The sequence below is a fragment of the Mizuhopecten yessoensis genome, unplaced genomic scaffold (assembly GCF_002113885.1).
Source record: "Mizuhopecten yessoensis strain PY_sf001 unplaced genomic scaffold, ASM211388v2 scaffold10581, whole genome shotgun sequence".
Lineage (NCBI taxonomy): Eukaryota > Metazoa > Mollusca > Bivalvia > Pectinida > Pectinidae > Mizuhopecten > Mizuhopecten yessoensis.
The window spans coordinates 18694-37350 of NW_018408618.1; the positions used below are offsets into that span (position 1 = coordinate 18694).

At 34.6% G+C, this 18657-nt stretch overlaps 2 protein-coding genes across 2 annotated transcripts in view; both read left to right on the top strand.

Moving 5' to 3' along the window:
- LOC110461148 (beta-1,3-galactosyltransferase brn-like) overlaps positions 1-12064 on the top strand; it is a 29081-nt gene extending 17017 nt beyond the window's left edge. The window contains exon 2 of the mRNA XM_021514480.1: positions 9188-12064. Coding sequence (XP_021370155.1) covers positions 9813-11135 — 1323 coding nt within the window. The 5' untranslated portion in view covers positions 9188-9812 and the 3' untranslated portion in view covers positions 11136-12064. The remainder of the gene's footprint in view (positions 1-9187) is intronic.
- Positions 12065-13502: 1438 nt separating this feature from the next.
- Positions 13503-14225, top strand: LOC110461149. The gene has a single exon (XM_021514481.1). It carries the CDS (start codon positions 13503-13505, stop codon positions 14223-14225), a length of 723 nt encoding a protein of 240 aa, XP_021370156.1.
- The last annotated feature ends 4432 nt before the right edge of the window (positions 14226-18657 follow it).

The window sequence follows — 18657 nt, forward strand, 5'->3', positions numbered from 1 at the left end:
CCTTCGAACATAGGAAATTATTAAAATAAACTTTTTTTTTGGACTTATTTCGCTACCGCTTGCCATATCAATTTGAAACTATGTGGCTTTATCATAATAGATTACAGAGTTTGAACCATGTATTAAAATTTTTGACCGGAGTTATGGCCCTTTTGCACAAAGAAAATTCTCATAATTAACTGTTTTCATATTATTTGCAACTTAGTACTATGCATGTATAATGAATTACGGTTTGAGTTAGAATCCAGTGTCCATGTTCTATTTTTCCTGGAGTTATAGCCCTTTGCACATAGGAAATTCTTATAAGTAACTGTATTTTTTCCGTCAACACGTGCACTTCCTTCGAATTGCAGTTTTCTTATATAGGCGACACCCGTCCTCATATGACCCTGGCTGTTGCGAGGACATAAATCACCTGATACAGTACATCCTTTGAAGTTCTTCATTCTGTATGGCTTGATGATGTTTTCAAACCAATGGTCTGGAGCATTACTTGGTTAAGAAAACTGAATACCGTTTAACAGAGGGTCTCTCTTATAATACTCTGGCTCCCTAGGGGGAGGAGTGGGGTCCCAAAGGGGGATTCTCCAATTCAATTACACTATTTGTTGTTAGGACCCCTGCACATCTTTAGTAATCAGATTTTATGTCTGTCTGTCCTTCTATCTGTTTTTAAATCACCTGCCAAGGACAAGTGAGCTTTTACCCTGGTGTGGCGTCCGTCGTCCCGTCGCTTCGTATACTTCGAATATCTTTGTATTTCAGGGATCCAAGGTCAAGGCCACACTTGCTACATATAGAAAATCATCAACTGATTCAATTTAAACACTTAGCAGCTTCATTCTTTCACGGATTTTGGTCAAACTTTATACATATGTCAAATATGGGTATACCCTTGTGTTTCAGGGTTCCGAGGTCAGGCCAAGGTCACTGTTGCTTTATATAGAAAATCATCAACTGATTCAATCTAAACACTTAGCAACTTCATCCAATATGTTATGGAGATGGTAGTAACATACAGAAAAAAACATATGAATATTAAAGTCAACTTATCAACTTTAAGTGAAGAACCTTGTGTGTGTGCATACATGGACTTTATCCAGTGTAATAAAATGTTTGCTTAAGCTTTTGGATAGCTTTTCAGCCTTTGATATCAAAGATCAAGGTCACTTACTATAAATAGAATAACAGTTTGTGCACTGTATTTCGAATTCTGTTGGACTGATTACATTCAGATTTTGGAAGAAAATGTCTGCTTGGGATAACTTTTTAGGTCCAGTGGTCAAAGGTCAATGGATCACTATAAATAGAAAATCTGTTTAATGCACTTATGCACAAAATATCTTGATTTCTCTTGGGCTGATTACACTCAAGACTTGATCCATTGCTTTTATGAAAAAAACTTGCTTTCACTAGTGTTTGCTACATGTATACCTAACCACAGTTATTATTAAATCTTCAATAATTATGGAGAATAGTCACGGCGCGGCATTTAAAATATATATATAAATCTTATTACCCGTTAGCTTGTAATAATAATACTAATTGGAGGTTCTTATAAATCGCTTTATTACAACCTAGTGCGTAGGTTGTCTCAAAGCGGTTCACAAATTATTATCCGTGGTTATAGGGCCTTTGCAACCAGCCAATATCTTTCTCAGCTCCCTTTGGAGCAAACAGCTGGTGCTGCCATTTCGGCGCTCATAGCTAGCATTCTACAATTCTAGCACTGCCCATCCGCGTACTCATTTACAGCTGAGTAGACTGGAACAAGCGGAGTGAAGTATCTTGCTCAAAGATACAACACAGTGCCGTGACGTGACTCGAACCCGCAACCCTTCGGTCACGAGCCCGCCGTCCTACCACTAGACTACCGTGTCTCCTGATTATTTATGTGTTGCTTAGTAAGCACTACCTCTATATGTTAATTTCTTGATTTACTGATTTATATGAAATTTATTAAGTTACAATTTTTGAAAGCTATGTCTCCATGAAAGTGCTTTATGTAAAAGTTTATATTCACTGATTGAAATGTCTGTTTCAAAAGACAAGGTGGTAGACACTGCTCTACAACACCGATCGCCTTAGTAATCTCTGAGTAGTGCAACAATGTGTTTCCAAAGATTTATTACGCTATCTTTAAATATATTTTTTGTTTAAACATATTTTATTTGCAAATATACAAATGGGATCAGACACAAGTTTAAAAACTTATAATCCATCTTTTCCCACAAAACATACATGATGAAATATACATATGACCGCAAATTACTAAGGAAATACAATGATGTTGAAAAATGTCAAAACTTACCTATAAGATAAAAATTTCAAAATACATATCGTATTATATAGTGACTGTACCCGCATGTCTGTATAAAATCAAATGCATATCCGTATAACAGTAGAGTGTTACATATATATAATTCATGATCATGTATATAATAAAGTGCTATATATATAATACATGTCCATATAACAATAGAGTGTTATATATATAATGCATGTGTAAATGCTTACTGATCGATTGATGACACGATAGATTTTTAATGCCTAAAAAGGTTCAATTTATGATATAGTGAGTATAAGTGATGCACATGTGTACATACATTTAATAATAGAATAACCGACATAATAGTTAGCATTGTGATGACCAATGGACACAGTAGACCGCACACCGCTTGACACATACTGGATCTCTCCACACATATTGCACCGCACCATGCAATGTCTATACTTTCGTCGGGTATGTATACGTACCACACCACAGTTCCTGCTTGTTGTAATTCCGAGCTTGGGCTCCCTGCTGTTGCGGATGCGATCCACTGTGTCAGCGTAGTACCACATTGCTAAGTATGACTGGTTATAATAGTTGAATATGATTTATATTTGTCGAAACGTTTGGAATGTCTAATAAGGTCTTGGATTAATAAAAAAAAAAGAGTGCTGTTTTTTCAATCTCAGAAAACGTGTCAGAACCGAACAGCAGCAGATCTGCAGATAATTCATTTAGATTTAAATAGTTTGTAAGTTTATGTTTAAGACATTCTAGAAACAACAAATAAGGGACATTCTAACAAATAATGTTCTACATTTTCTATGGCATGAAAACTTCTACATTGGGGCGACTGGATCAAATTAATACGTTTAAGATCGGCGCGTAAGGAACTACTTTTATACCTTAATCGTGTATGTAGGATATTTAACTTTCGGTCACCAGAAGAATAAAACTTAGTAGCACATGTTCCCTTCAAAGACATTTTACGTCTAAAGGTTTATTGTATCAGGTATAAATGATCGTTCAAGTGAAGTTAGTCTTATTCTTGGAATTGCATAATTATCTTGATTTCGCAAATTATAATTGCTAACAGTACGTACTGGATTAGGCATAATGTCCTGTAAATAGGAAGTGGTAAGGTTATTATGTATTTTGTAAATTAATATGAGTTTCCTGGATTTTCGACGATTGCTTAATGTTTCCCACCCAGTCTCATAATAAAAACTTTGTCGACTGGTGAAAATAGGAAGACCAGTCACAATTCTGGCAGCCTCTAACTGTAATTTCTCTAATTTATCTGAATTGATAATATTACATTCATCCCATACTTCACAAGCATATTCCAAAAGGGGCCTTATGAAAACAATGTACAATCTCGATAAAGTATCTCTATTTAAAGTAAATTTCAATTTCCGTAATACTGATATGTGTTTTGATGCTGATTTGACAATATTATTTACATGTTCTGTCAATTTACAGTTTTCATTTAATGTTACCCCGAGATGTTTGTGATCAGCTGAAATTTGCAATGATGTGTTATTGAATATTAAATGGATATTGAATTGAGTGTTAGAACAATGAAAAAGCATTACATCTGTTTTAGAGGGATTAAAATTTGCATTCCATTTGTCAGCCCAGTCTTCAATTACAGCTATGTCACGATTTATTACATGCTCTATTTCTATTGCATTGTTAGAAGAAAAAGATAGAGATGTGTCATCAGCAAACATTCTTGCAAGTGAAAGTAAATTGTCTGTAATGTCGTTTATGAATATCAAAAATAACAGAGGACCAAGGACAGAACCTTGTGGAACTCCTGCATTTAAATGGCCAATAGAAGAAGTAGAATTGCCTAAAATAACCTGTTGTTTTCTGTCCAGTAGATAGTCTTGGATCCAGGATAGGATGTTCCCTTTTATACCATAAGCATATAATTTTATTAAAAGACCNCGTGCCACACTCCATCGAAGGCTTTCGATATATCAAAGAAAGTCATACAGGTTTGCTGTTTATTTTCTAATGCTGAACATATATTATGATATATTTCGATTAACTGATAAACAGTCGAGTGCCCTTTAACAAATCCAGATTGGTATTTACATAGTAAATTATTATCTATTAAATAATTATGGAGGTATTAATGTACAACTCTTTCAAATAACTTACCTACAGAGCTTAATAGTGAGATAGGTCGGTAATTAGAAGGAAGGAAACTCTAATTTTTCTTAAATAGTGGGACAGAAGCCAATTTCCACGCAGAAGGAAATTTACATTCTCTTAAAGACCGTACCGTTTATATAAAATAAGAAGAGGTTCAAAACTGTTTCGGCAGTGTTTTTTAGTATGTTATGACTTATAGAATCAATTCCTGTTGCCTTGTTCAATTTCAAGGTTTTAAGAATATCAAGAATATCAGTTCTGGTAATTGTAATGGAAAGTATTGACGAATTGGTGCGGGATTGGAAACTATGGCTGTCTAAGTAATCATCAATGTTGGTTACTGAACAAAAATAATCATTTAAGACATTTGCTTTACTTTCATCATCATGTACTAAAGAATTATTGCTAGGGTCATATCATGCAGAAATACTTCCTGAATTAGCTGCTTTACCAATCAATCGGCGCATGAGTGGCCAGTAAGATTTTGAGTCAGAGGCATCTAATAAATCAATTAAACCATTCACATTAGCAAAGAAGGATAACTTGGCGTGCTTTTTCATGTTATTAACTTTGTTTCTTTGAGCTTTAAATTTTTACGAAGGAGTGGCTGCTTGTGTTTTTACGAAATAAATTATGTAATCTGTTTCTTTTTCTTATTTCAAGTCGGAGTTCGGATGTAAACCAAGATTTGTCGTTTTTACTAATAGTTATATGTTTCATTGGAATACTGGCTTTGGCAAACTCTTAAGACTTGGACGTAAATAGTTCACATGCCTCATCTAGACTAGAAGCAGTGTTCAAAACAACGTTCCATGGAAAAAAATTAATCAAATTATTAAATAAAACAAAATTGGCATCTTTATAAACCCAAACGTTACGTTTTAAAGTATTAGATATGGTTTGTGGTAGTTCTAATACAGCGACAGCGGCGGAATGGTCACTAATTTCATTGTCGACAGGTAAAACAGATGATCCAACTACTTTAACATTATCACTAACGAGAACGAGGTCGATCAATGTACTAGGGTTTACAGTTACACGTGACGGTTCGGTAATTACATTGTTGAGATTAAAAAGCATGACAATATCGTGGAGTTTACTATTCGTTACAGTGAGACAATCAACATTAATATCTCCATGTATAACTACATCAGTGCTGATAGAAAATGCGCTATCAATAGAATTTTGAAAATCATCCCAAAATCTAACACTTGATACCCCCGGGGGGCGATAAACTGTACAGAAGAAGAACTAGTACTATATTAGTGCTAGGCACTATCGACTGGAGTGTAATAAGGACATATGTCAAGATATAAGCCTTCATTAGAGTGGACAATAAAAACTCTATGTTAAGCATTGAAAAGTAATTATGATTATTATACATTTTTTTTTAGTATGTTTGAACAGAATTGCATTTTATATCGTATAGCCCTATTGCCGCCCGATAAATAGATACATCAATGAACATCAAGGTACACAACAAACCACGACATTTGGCGGCAAATACTATTGACTACCAGTACATATATAGTTATCAGACATGCTTGGGCACATATGGTAAAACTGTAATGAAAAAAGATAACATAACAAAAACGAAAGAAAAATTGAAACTCGCGAAGAAAAACAAAATATACAAAGGCATTCAACTCAGTTGATGAGTTAACACACGAGGAGATATACAGTAATGATAAATTAATCTTACTGACAATCTGGTCCACAGAGGAGATATACAGTAATGATAAATTAATCTTACTGACGATCTGGTCCACAGAGGAGATATACAGTAATGATAAATTAATCTTACTGACGATCTGGTCCACAGAGCCATACTGAATAATGACGCGGTATGCTACATATACTCTTACCATATTGAATAATGACACAGCATATATATTTGTATACTGATACCATACTGAATGATGACACGGTATACATACTGTTACCATACTGAATGATTACACTTTATACATACTGTTACCATACTGAATGATTACACTTTATACATATTGATACCATACTGAATGATGATATGGTAAACATACTGTTAATACTTAATACTGACACATACTGAATGATGACACGGTATACATACTGTTACCATACTGAATAATGACACGATATACCTAACCACGCAGCGTTACCATACTGAATACTGACACGGTATACATACTGTCACCATACTGAATAATGACACGATAATGACGTGGTATACATATACTGAAGGTTACTATAACACCGTAAACATCGTGAGGACATGGTATACATGTTTACATACTGTTACATGTGCCATATATACTAAATGGAGACCAAGTACGAAAATATTATGATGTGATATGGAACAAATGGAATGGTGAAAATGTAGCATTCGAGTCTAGGTGTTAAGTTTGTCTATGTGTCTTCATGTCAACGAATGAGAAAATGTTATCAAATAATAAAAAGAAAAAAATAATTAAATAAATAAATAAAATAATAAATGATAAACAACATTTGATATAGCACCATATCTAGCTAGAAAAGGCTACTCTAAAGCGCTTTACAGTACATAGATATATAATTTATACAAACAATACAATTAGCTCATACATTAATCAATTCAATTTTGAGAGTGTGTATGCCTGTGCATGCGTGTGTGCTGGAGATGTATTGTGTTCTGTTTGTAATGGGACCGTGCTTCCAACGGTATCATTTATAGTACCACCTCACTTGAATGCTACAGCACAGATACCGCAACATCCATCCCAGACCATTGTATACTCTAAAATTGATCTGTAACATAAAAGACTTACATATCGATCGTTATCTTACTCACTTCTCTACCCGTTCTTTCGGCAGTGTTTGCTGTGACATCTGTCTCCATATGACAATGGAATACAATTATTTATTTATTGACGTTTATATTAGATGTACGTTATAAATGTAACTCTGGTAGATACTAGCCGCAATACAAAAATGTATATCGCTCAGCTATGGAGAACTTCTCTTTAGCTCGATCGGCTGAGCGTAAGACTAGTAAGACAGAGGTCCCGGGTTCGATCCCTAGCCGATGCAGTGATTTAAATTTAATTAATTATGCGCTCTGTTACATTGGCGCCCACGTAGAGACCCGGGAGATATGACAAAAATACTCAGCGATACTTGCAAACGAATCGCTATCATCCCCGGAAAACTCGGGACGAGTTATTTCCTGGAGGGGGGAGGATGTCACCCTGGTAAAATACTAGCCGCTTCCTACCTAGTGAGAATTTCTCTTTAGCTCATTCGGTAGAGCATAAGACTAGTAAACCAGAGGTTCCGGGTTCGACTCTTTACGGAGGCATTGAAAAACAAATCACCTCTGTTACATATATTTCATTTTATATAGGGATTGAATCTGGTTTTGTCCAGTGTTCATGCAAGTATGAACGGGGAAAATTGTACTTACAAACCACATGTGCGGCCGTAGCGAAGCGGGGATCTCGAAACTAATTCACGTGAAAATATTCCCGATCATGTCGGGAAAAAACCCATTGAAGAAACAGTGGTTTAGCTGTTTGCAAACGAGCTTTTATCTAACGTAGTTGATTCTACATATAGAAAGTTTTTAACAGTGTAGCTTCGTGTACGGTGAAGTCGAGTGATGATGATTCTGGAAAACGGAAAAGCCGATGTTGACACCAGGTCTGAGGAAAGTGATGTTTATTATGACGGGAGTGCATACGCTAAACTCGATCGTCACGTTTTTTGTTTCGCGGATCATTCATGGATATGAAATATGAAAGAACTTTAATTTGCTTGTCATGGGAGGAACATTATGTGTCGTAATTCCAACCCCGCTTTTCTCAGGGCTCGGTTGTTTGTAGGCTCTGCCTCGCTCTGTGCAACGGATGTAGGCCTCAGTAGTACTAGTGTTTGCATGCCGCGTTCGCCATGTTCGTGGAAATTTATGGATAATACAGTATATGTCAGTATATTCACCTCGGTTGATACTTTCTATTGTTTGAAACATCCAGATTATATCCTTATATCGCCACTATTTTGATCAATGTGGAGACCCATGTCTGACATCAAAATATATTTTGGTAAATTTAAAAGGAGTCCCATGGAAAAACAGCCGTTCATACTAATATTAACAGCTGTATTTTGGGTCACATGTGATACTATAAACCAATCACAGAACCTGTAACAAAGCGCATAATTAAATTTGGAATTATTTAAAAATGTAACTGATATTGATTTATTTCAAGTAGCCTTTTTTGCACCAAACACTCATTCTCAAATAAGATGCAAAAGAATTGTAAGAGTATAGTTTCACTCAATTGAAGACAATTAATTTTATAACAATATTTGTCTTAGATATTTTTGCCAAAAACAGTAACGATTACTTATTTAATGATAACGGATAGCTTTTTTTATTCATTTTTTAATGACTTTTTTCAAATTCAGTTCTGTCATTTAAAGTCATTTTCCCTGCAAAAGATAAAAACAAAGTAGGTTGTTTTTGTTTGGTACTTACAAAGCCTCGAAATAACCTTCAAAGTTAGTATTCTCGGATTGATATTATCTTTATCACTCAGAAGTGATAAAATACATTGATTTATTCCTTCCCTTTATAAAAATATGCATTATTTAGAATTGTATCTTGATATCAGAAGCGTCAAACTACAAACTCAATGAATATGTATGATATCTTAAAATACATTGGTTAATATGAAACGACACTCATTAGCATACACTCATTAGCATGTACCAATTAATGTTTTTTAACTGCTCCAGGTGTACTGGCTGTAGCTGACCAGATGCTCTTATCAAGGAGCTAAGGAATAATTGCCCAGCGCCAAGGAGAACTGGACATCTGTCTGCTTGATAGGACACGTCCCTTTATCGAGAATAACTTTAAGTCACTGACCCTTTTAATGCGTGGAACCAGAGGGCCCAAAGTACAATAACAATACATTTCCGTTACAATACTCCACGTACAATACCCACATATTTGTAAACCTGCCGTACAGCGAGTGGCAATATTTATGATCCTGAAAGAACTCTGTGCCTTTTGAAATGTTCGAACTTCTCGATTCCAGTGTATCAGCTATACAGATTTAACTTTAATCAGGAATGTCATCAAAAATTTATTAGTATATAGGTATACATACATCTGGCCTGTCATCATAATATAACAACAGTGCCAAACTAAAATAGAAGTTTATAATCCGGAACAAACAAAAACCAGAGACAACAGTATAACTGTTGTAAACAATTTGCTCATCAATGCAAAATTAAAGTAAATAATGTTTCGTTAACATCTTATCGTCACACAATTCTGTTCAAAGTGTATTTGTATATGAACTAAAAAGACTTTGAAACAGTTTGGTTTCTAAGTCTTATAAAATCTAGCTACATCATGAAGTTCTTGCGTTTGAGACGTCGGAAATGTTGTAAGACGACTCTTACTGTATTAGCAGTCTTTGCAGTTTCTTGTATAATAAATGAGCTGTTTTATGGCAACTTACAAGAACGTATGAAGCGAACTATATTTCCCGTACATAATATATCAAAAGAAAACGGAAATAACGTAGCGAGACATATCAGAGAACATACAACAGATTTACATTCTACACATACCGGATCAAACGAAAACAATGTGACGAGTAATACAGCGAAACGTACCACATATTTACGTTCAGAACATACCGGATCAAACGAATACGAAAACAATGTGACGAGTAACACCATAAAAAGTACTAGTACCGGATCGAAAGGAAAAATAAGCAATGCGACGGAAAACACCGCACAAAATAACTCGATTGTACAGCAGAAAGCGCTTCCCTTTAGTAAGTTTAGATACCCTCTAGACATTAACTTCGCGGAATTAATCACAAACATCAGTGAAACAGGTAAAACAGACGTCAAACCCATCAATGTTTACCCGTTTACTTACCTTAAACCGATGGAAGACATTTGTAAATCAACGAAGGAAGTTTACCTGTTATTTCTGATCAAGTCCGCACCAGAAAATTTTGATCAGCGACAAGCTATCAGAGAAACATGGGCTAACAAGACTTATTTTAAACAAGACATTATCCGCCATGTTTTTTTGCTTGCAAGAACTATGAATAAAACAATTAATGATCGTCTTGCTCTGGAGGAAGGGATGTATAACGACATCGTCCAGATGACGTACGTCAATGCCTATTACAACAACACTTATAAAACTATCGGAGGTATTAATTGGTGTGTTAAATATTGTCCTAAGGCTCAATTTGTTATGATGGTGGATGATGACTTTTACGTTGCCACTGACTTCCTTTTAGATTATCTGCATGGTTTGCCAAATAGCATAGTACGCTCACTCTTTGCGGGATATAGGGCCGTTGATCATCCGCAGAGACGCCGAAAGGATAAATGGTATATGTCCTTAGAAGATTATCCTTTTAAGAAGTATCCGCCGTTTATCAGTGCAGGTGCAATGATAATGTCGATGGATTTCGTCAAAAAACTCCAGATTGCTATCCCGTTTACTAAGAAATTCAAGTTTGATGACGTCTTTATAGCGATCGTTGCCCATAAACTTGGTGTTAAACCCATACACCTTCCAAAAATCTACATAATAAAGCTCATCGACTTTAAGGATAAACGATTCAAAACAATGGTCGCTTCACATCGGTACAAAAGTACACATGCCTTGCGGAATGCATGGTATTATCATTTACAAACGGTTAATTAAAGAGAGTAACATGTTGCAAAATATTAATTTTGTACTTCAACGCTAGAATTCTGATTAATTACACATTGCCTGTAATATTGTTCACATGTGTTTTTACTTCATTCACATTTAAAGTAATTTTGAAAAAATAGCATACAAAGTGATACATAAATTAGTCAAAACTCTGATCAATTTGCAACAGTATACATATGTGTGTACGCTTCACAGAAAATGCGTTTATATAGTTTGTACTTATAAATGTACATACGTTTATATGATTATCTTATAATAAATCACTTGTCAGCGAAACCGCTTACTTCATGTGTGATTGAAATTGTTAAAGTTCATATTTTAGCGGATTTTTATTTCAGCGCTTATAGGTATATATTTAACGATTATTCCTTTATGTGTGCCATTTTACTGTAAAAGTTTATATTTTAGCGGACTTTAGTGCTTTCTCGCGCTTTATATTATGATTGCGCTAGATAAAGTTTCTGAATATAATTTTCTATAACATTTAATGTTAGTGTGCTCCAATTTCATCATGCGCTAATAAACATTTTAACAGTAAGTAAGTAATTCTTTCATTAATGAAAGCAACAAATAGCCATCTTTGATGGGGAATGTGTTATATATGAAGATAACATGGAGGCTAGTAACACAGATATAAATGATATAGTTCTAACTGGGGATCTAAATGTAAATCAGTTAGCCCGAACCCATAATTCAAATTATCCTGAAAAAAATATGACCGTTTACGGACTACACCAAATGATGTGGAAGTGATAATGAGTGTTGATTGCACAATACATATATGCATATATCATTTGTCATTTATTGTAAATTATAGTTATCCAATAGGTTGTGAAACTTAAGGAATAAAAGTTGAATTGTGTATGTGTGTGTGTATGTGTATATGTGTGTGTGTAGCATATTGTATGTTGTCTCTGTATTGTTTTGTATATATGTTATAACTGATAAGTCAACCGACTTAAAGTAATAAAGAACTTGAACGGGCTACAGCAACTAGTTACAGAGTGTACTCATTATACAGAACATACCTCATCATTAATTGATGTTAATTTAGTAAATAACAACTTTATAATAGACATATCATAGGTAGGAGAATCGTTTCGCTCTGTACTTGGAAACATCAGCTTCTTAATTTACTCAGTGAAATTTTATGTATTCTCTTATAATTATTGTCATATAAAACTTGTTCTTATTTTCAGATTTTAACTTGTGTGACTTCAGTTTGATATTATTATCTGTTATTGTGTGCTTTGATACATCAACTACAAGGTGGCTAACGCTCAGATCAACGTTAAGTTCATCACCATTACACTCAATGTATTTGGCGAAAGGCTTCTTGGATAGAATGTTCTGTGCTAGAGACTTAAGTGATATATATAGAGAATGTGATTTGTGCTAGAAACTTCAGCTTCATTTAGTGGTTTACTGTTTATAATTATATTTATTAATTAACTTTTAGTGCTGTATTAAAAGTGTATTACTGTTATATGTAGGAATAGAAACTTTATTTTATTGCTGACATTAGTATCAATGTGGCTTAAATTAAGGAATTTTATTTTTCATATAATGTAATGTTATTTTCACTTTCATATAATGTAAATATTAGTATTTAATGATTATTTTCTATTACTTAGTGCTGTATTAAATGTGTATTACAGTTATATGTATAAATAAAAACTCTGTTATCTATTTTATTATTGACTTTAATATCATATATCTACAAAATGAGTTGACATTCTTAGCTATAACTGGTATAACAATGGCGGCTATTTAGTGGGACGTGACTGTTCGGTCCGTAATATTTTTCGTCGTTTATGGTCGTTCTACCTTGAAAGTTGGGTCAAGGTCGAGTGAACAAGTGTGGGACCTTCTAGTTGTTATGTATGCTGTTGAAATTTTGAAATTTCTTGCGCATTTGTTCGATTTTAAGCATGTTCTGTAAAACTCATCCCTGCAAATATTGTGTTAAGTGTGTGCAATGAACTGTGACTACGTATAGAACATATTATATTGTACACGTACGGTGCCCACGGCCAAAATTTCGTCACGCTCTATTGCACGACACAGTGCTATATGACTGACCTGGTTGACAAGGACGCGGACGCGTTTCCTACATCAACTGCTCAATCACAAGCTAGACAAGTCATTTTCGAGGATTCGGACGCTTTGACCTCTCAATCTTCAAGTAAAACGGCCCTTTCTGGCAACTATTGCAATAGAATATCAAGTTAAGAAAATAGATGACGTCCAATCATCGCTATTGTCGTTGTCAAGGAGAGTCCGTGAGGTCGAGGTCAAGGTTAGTGATATTACGTCACTCAAGAGCTGAAAGACAGTACCCAGTTTATCAGTGATATGTACGAGCGTATCAGTACTTCTGTGAATAAAAACAAGGAGGATATTGTTAAAGTAAACGCCAAGCTTACAGCCAGTGTCGACCACGCTGTTGGGGCTACGGAGGGATTTCAGCTTAAGAATGCCGAACTTCAGGAGGTAGTTACTGACTTACAATGCAGATCAATGAAATGTAATCTAGTGTTCACGGGATTACAGGAAAACCGAGGGGAGGATACTGAAGCCCTCATTCGACAGTTTATCTGCAACGAACTTTGGATAGATGACGTTCATGAATTCGGTAACGTACACCGGTTTGGTAAGCGTCGAGGTAACAAACCTCGCCCTATAGTCGCTCGCTTCCTCTGTCAGCGTCAACATGACGACGTTTTAAGACATGCTTTTCGTCTGAAAGGCAAAGTGTTCGGTCTCCACGAGCAGTTTCCACCAATCATTGAGGAGGCAAGGATGAAGCTTTATCCAGTGGCTAAGGCAAAGCGAAGGAATGGGCACAAAGTAAGACTTGTACGTGATAAGATGTTCGTCGATGGTGTGTTGTACACGGGCGATACGAGTTCTCAAAGGATGGAATCACGTGTTCAGCCTGCTGCACCCATGAATGTAGAGGAAAGCAGGTCGAAGAGATCGCGCCAGCCGTCAACTCCCAACGGAACAGGATCATCAACTTCCGGTTGTCCACCGTCACGTCGGGCTAGATACGCAAGGTTCTCATGCGGGTTGTGATGAGGAACAGACCTACGCCAAAGCTGTTTCCGCATAGGGCTCACAGGAGAACATATCCCAAATTAATATATGCTCTTGGAACGTTCATAGAGGCATAGAAAATAAAATTATAGATGATAATTTTCTTAATATTTATCAAGATTCAGATATTGTTTTTCTAGGTGAATGTTGGTTAAATAATTTAGGTAACGTTAATGTTAAAGGTTTCGAGAGAAGTAAATGTAAAGGGGTTGGCATGATATGTTTATTTAAATCATGGCTGACAGAGCATATAACGCTGAAAGAGGTTGTATCTGATAGTATTTTGTGGATAAAGCTAGATGGCAAGCTCTTTTTTGACTTTATTCCATTTGATGTTCTACATGATAGTTTACATCAGGTTATAGATAATGTGATACCCTATGAAGATGAAGTTGATGAAAGTGTTCGTAATTCTGAAGATGTTTTTGTTAACCAATTTGGGCGTCGTCTTTTGCAAATGTGTAAGACTACTGGTTTTCGAATATTAAATGGTCGGACGACTGGTGATATCGAAGGTAAATTTACGTTTTATAACGCCTTAGGTACAAGTACAATTGATTATGTACTGGCTCATAGCCATTATTTGGACCAGGTTCAAAATTGTAATGTTGGGGATTTTAATGAATATTCTGACCACGCGCCATTGTTTTTCACCTTAAAAGCAGACACTCATATTTGTAATTGTTGTGACTTCAGTAATACGTTTAGTACTACTAAGTCTGTGTCCTGGACAGAAGAAGCAAGAGTGAATACTGCTGATTCTATGAATGCAAATAGGGCATTAATTGCAAATTCGTTGAATACCTTAGAGAATACTATGGACAGTATTGACAAATGTTTGGAAGTACTGGTTAACAATGTTCACTTTATTTTTGACAAGTCTTGCTGTTTCGAGAAACGTATACGTACTTGTAATTGTTCTTGTCATCAGAAGTCTAGACGTAATGTCAAGGAACCTGACAAACCATGGTTTGATAACGAATGTAAACGTTTACGTAGAATATATAGAAACGCTTTAAGATCTTTTAATATATGTAGAACTGTTAGCAATAGAGAAAACTTAGTTCGTGAAAAGAAGAAATACAAGACCTACGAGGCGAGGGTGAAGAGATCTTATCTTCGGAATGAAGGCGATATGTTAGACATTTTGAGAAAAAATGATCCAAAAGTTTTTTATAGTAATTTTTCTAGACGTAAGACTTGTGATTCCGGAAATCTGGTTTTAAATGATTTTTACCAATATTTTAAAGATATTGCCAACAATTCAGTTGACTTTTCTCCCGTCAATGTTGAGCAAGTTGAAGTTGATAACGAATGTATTTACCCTGAGCTTGATGACGATTTCAGTCTTGATGAATTATTAGTTTCAATGAAAGGGTCATCCAAAGGTAAATCCGCCGGTTTAGACAATGTCATTAATGAATATTTTATTGAGTATATTGATGTTTTTGCACCAGTTTTCCAGAAATTGTTTAATACTATATTACAGGTAGGATACTTTCCTAAAGCTTGGTCAGAAGGAGTTGTTATACCTCTGCATAAAAAGGTGATAAAAACGACGTAAATAACTATAGGGGAATCACGTTAGTAAGTCATATGGCCAAGTTATTTACCTCACTCTTGAATAAACGAATGTTAAAGTGGAGCGAAAGCGAGAATGTAATAACAGATGCTCAGTTTGGTTTTAAGCCCGGGAGTGGTACCAGAGATGCAATTTTTGTACTTCATACCTTGATTACTAAAACTTTACAGAGTAATAAAAGGCTTTATTGTGTTTTCGTAGACTATAGAAAAGCGTTTGATAGTGTATCACATGATAAATTGTGGTGTAAATTGTGGAAATCGGGTGTAAGAGGACGGATGCTTAATGTTATCAAATCTATATACGAGAGTGTTAAGTCATGTGTAAAGCTTCATGGTAAATTATCTCCTATGTACGACTTACAGGTCGGATTATTACAAGGAGAATCTTTATCTCCAATAATGTTTTCTTTATTTGTCAACGACATGGAATCCGAATTGATTAAGTCAAATTGCCAAAGTTATCACTTGCAATTACTTAATTGGTTTTTAATTATGTATGCCGATGACACGGTATTTTTTTCTGAGGATGTAGTTGACCTACAAAATATGTTGGATTTTTTAATCACTTATTCTCGACGTTGGAATTTATCTGTAAATGTAGACAAAACAAAAATAGTTGTTTTTAGGAAAAGTAAACGATTGTATCCAAACGAGCAGTGGATTTTTGATGGTAAAGCTATAGAAGTGGTAGATCAATTTTGCTATTTAGGTTTGGTTTTTAATTATAATGGTAAATTTACCATTGCATTGAATAAAATTGCTGTACAAGGAAGGAAAGCTTATTTTCTTCTTAATCGGAAAGCGAAAAGATTTTTGTTGAATGAAAAGACCAAGTTATCTTTATTTGATACTTATATATCATGTATTGTGAATTACGGGTGTGAAGTATGGGGTTATAGTCCTGCACCGCAGATTGAAAATATACATTTATTATTTTTGAAAACCGTATTGGGTGTCAGGAAAACAGTAAATAATGCCATGGTGTATTTTGAACTTGGTCGTTACCCTTTGCATATACAGCGTAGGATTGCTATTGTAAAGTACTGGCTGCAAATATTAAAGACTAATAACTGTATTTTGAGGGCCTGTTACGATGAACTTTTAGAGCTTTATAACAGGAAACCAAATTGTAAAGCAAATTGGGTTTATCATCTGAGACGTGATTTGTGTACGTTGGGTTTTGGAGATGTGTGGTTGGCACAATGTGTACCAAATGAGAAATCTTTTTTATTATTATATATACAACGCATAAAGGATACTTTTATTCAGGAAATGAGAAACATATTCGAGACATCTTCAAAATGTTTGTTGTATAAACACATTGTTGACCGTTTTGATCTACAATGGTATTTTACAAAACCGCTATTTAGAAAAAATAAATGTATTCTTGCGAAATATAGATTGCAAGCACATAACCTTAATATAGAGAGAGGTAGATATAATGCAGTGCCTCGAAACCAGAGATTGTGTACTTTATGTGATCTTGGAGATGTCGAGGATGAGTTTCATTTCATTCTTATGTGTCCTGTGTTTTTAGAATTAAGAGTATCGTATATCAAGCCATATTATCGTATTCGTCCTTCTGTGTTTAAATTAATAGAGCTACTGTCTAGCAAAAATTTTAAACTTATTAGAAATTTAAGTAAGTACTTGATTCAGGCAACTGTTAAGAGAAGTCGTATATTATGAAATATAAGCTGTATCAAATTCTTGCTATAAACGTTTTGTTACTGTATAATGCGATTGAGATCTATGTCTTTTATTTCACAATAAGTTATAATCTCATTTCATTATATAATATATAGTACTCGTTCTACCTTCATGTTGAGGTTGTATGATTGACTTTGAAGTTTTGTTATTTCCTAGAAATTTGGTTAGATTAAGTTTAACTAAATTATGCTTCATAAGAGTCCGCTAATTTACCTTAAGAAAGCCTTAAAGTTTTCCCAAACTTATGCCAATTTCATAATTTGTAAATATTATGTATGGAATTGAATCTATTGCATATGTTCTCCGACATTGTACAAGATGTTTGTCAAGTATTTATCTATATGTATATTTCTATACGCCTGTATGCAATGTGCATTTGGTAATAAATTGAATTGAATAACTAAACTTCAAAGAATTTCCTACATAAACACCTTCCTCTCAATTCTCCAGAGTTGGTGTTCGGGGAATGAGCCTTCTAGACCAATCGATAAGGTATCACGGTCCAATTTACGCGTCATTAAACATTAATAAAAACGTATCCGACTGTAATATGTCGATTACAATAAACTTAGAAATGTACTGGCCGAAATCGATTGGTCACTCATTGATGTCGCTGACATGATCATATTAATGCTTGTACAACTTCTTCTGTCCCAAGTAAAAAAGTCCCTATAATAAGATACGATCATCCATGGATGAATAAAGAAATACGGCTTAAGTTATCTAAACGTAAACAAAAATCATTAAAAGGCGAAAGTAACTAACAAATCTTCAGACTGGTTAAAGTTCAGACATACTCGTTTTTATCCAACACATAGTTCAATATATTTTTTTAAAAGCTAAATGACTCTTTTTTAAGATCTACTTACAAAGCACAAATAATTTAAAGTCATAATTGAGATGATAGAACCCAGAGGCGAGAGTTATGTTTTCACTCTTACCTGAAATCATATAAGTCAGAAGAAAGAAAGTAATAGTACATTGTAAATGTAAAAGCGAATGTATTGAGTAGCTGATACTGTATTTATCAAATGTGTTACGGGAAAGAAATATGGGAACAACAAAAATGCACAATGAATTAGTGACAATAACAATAGAAATAAGAGAGAGAAAAAAA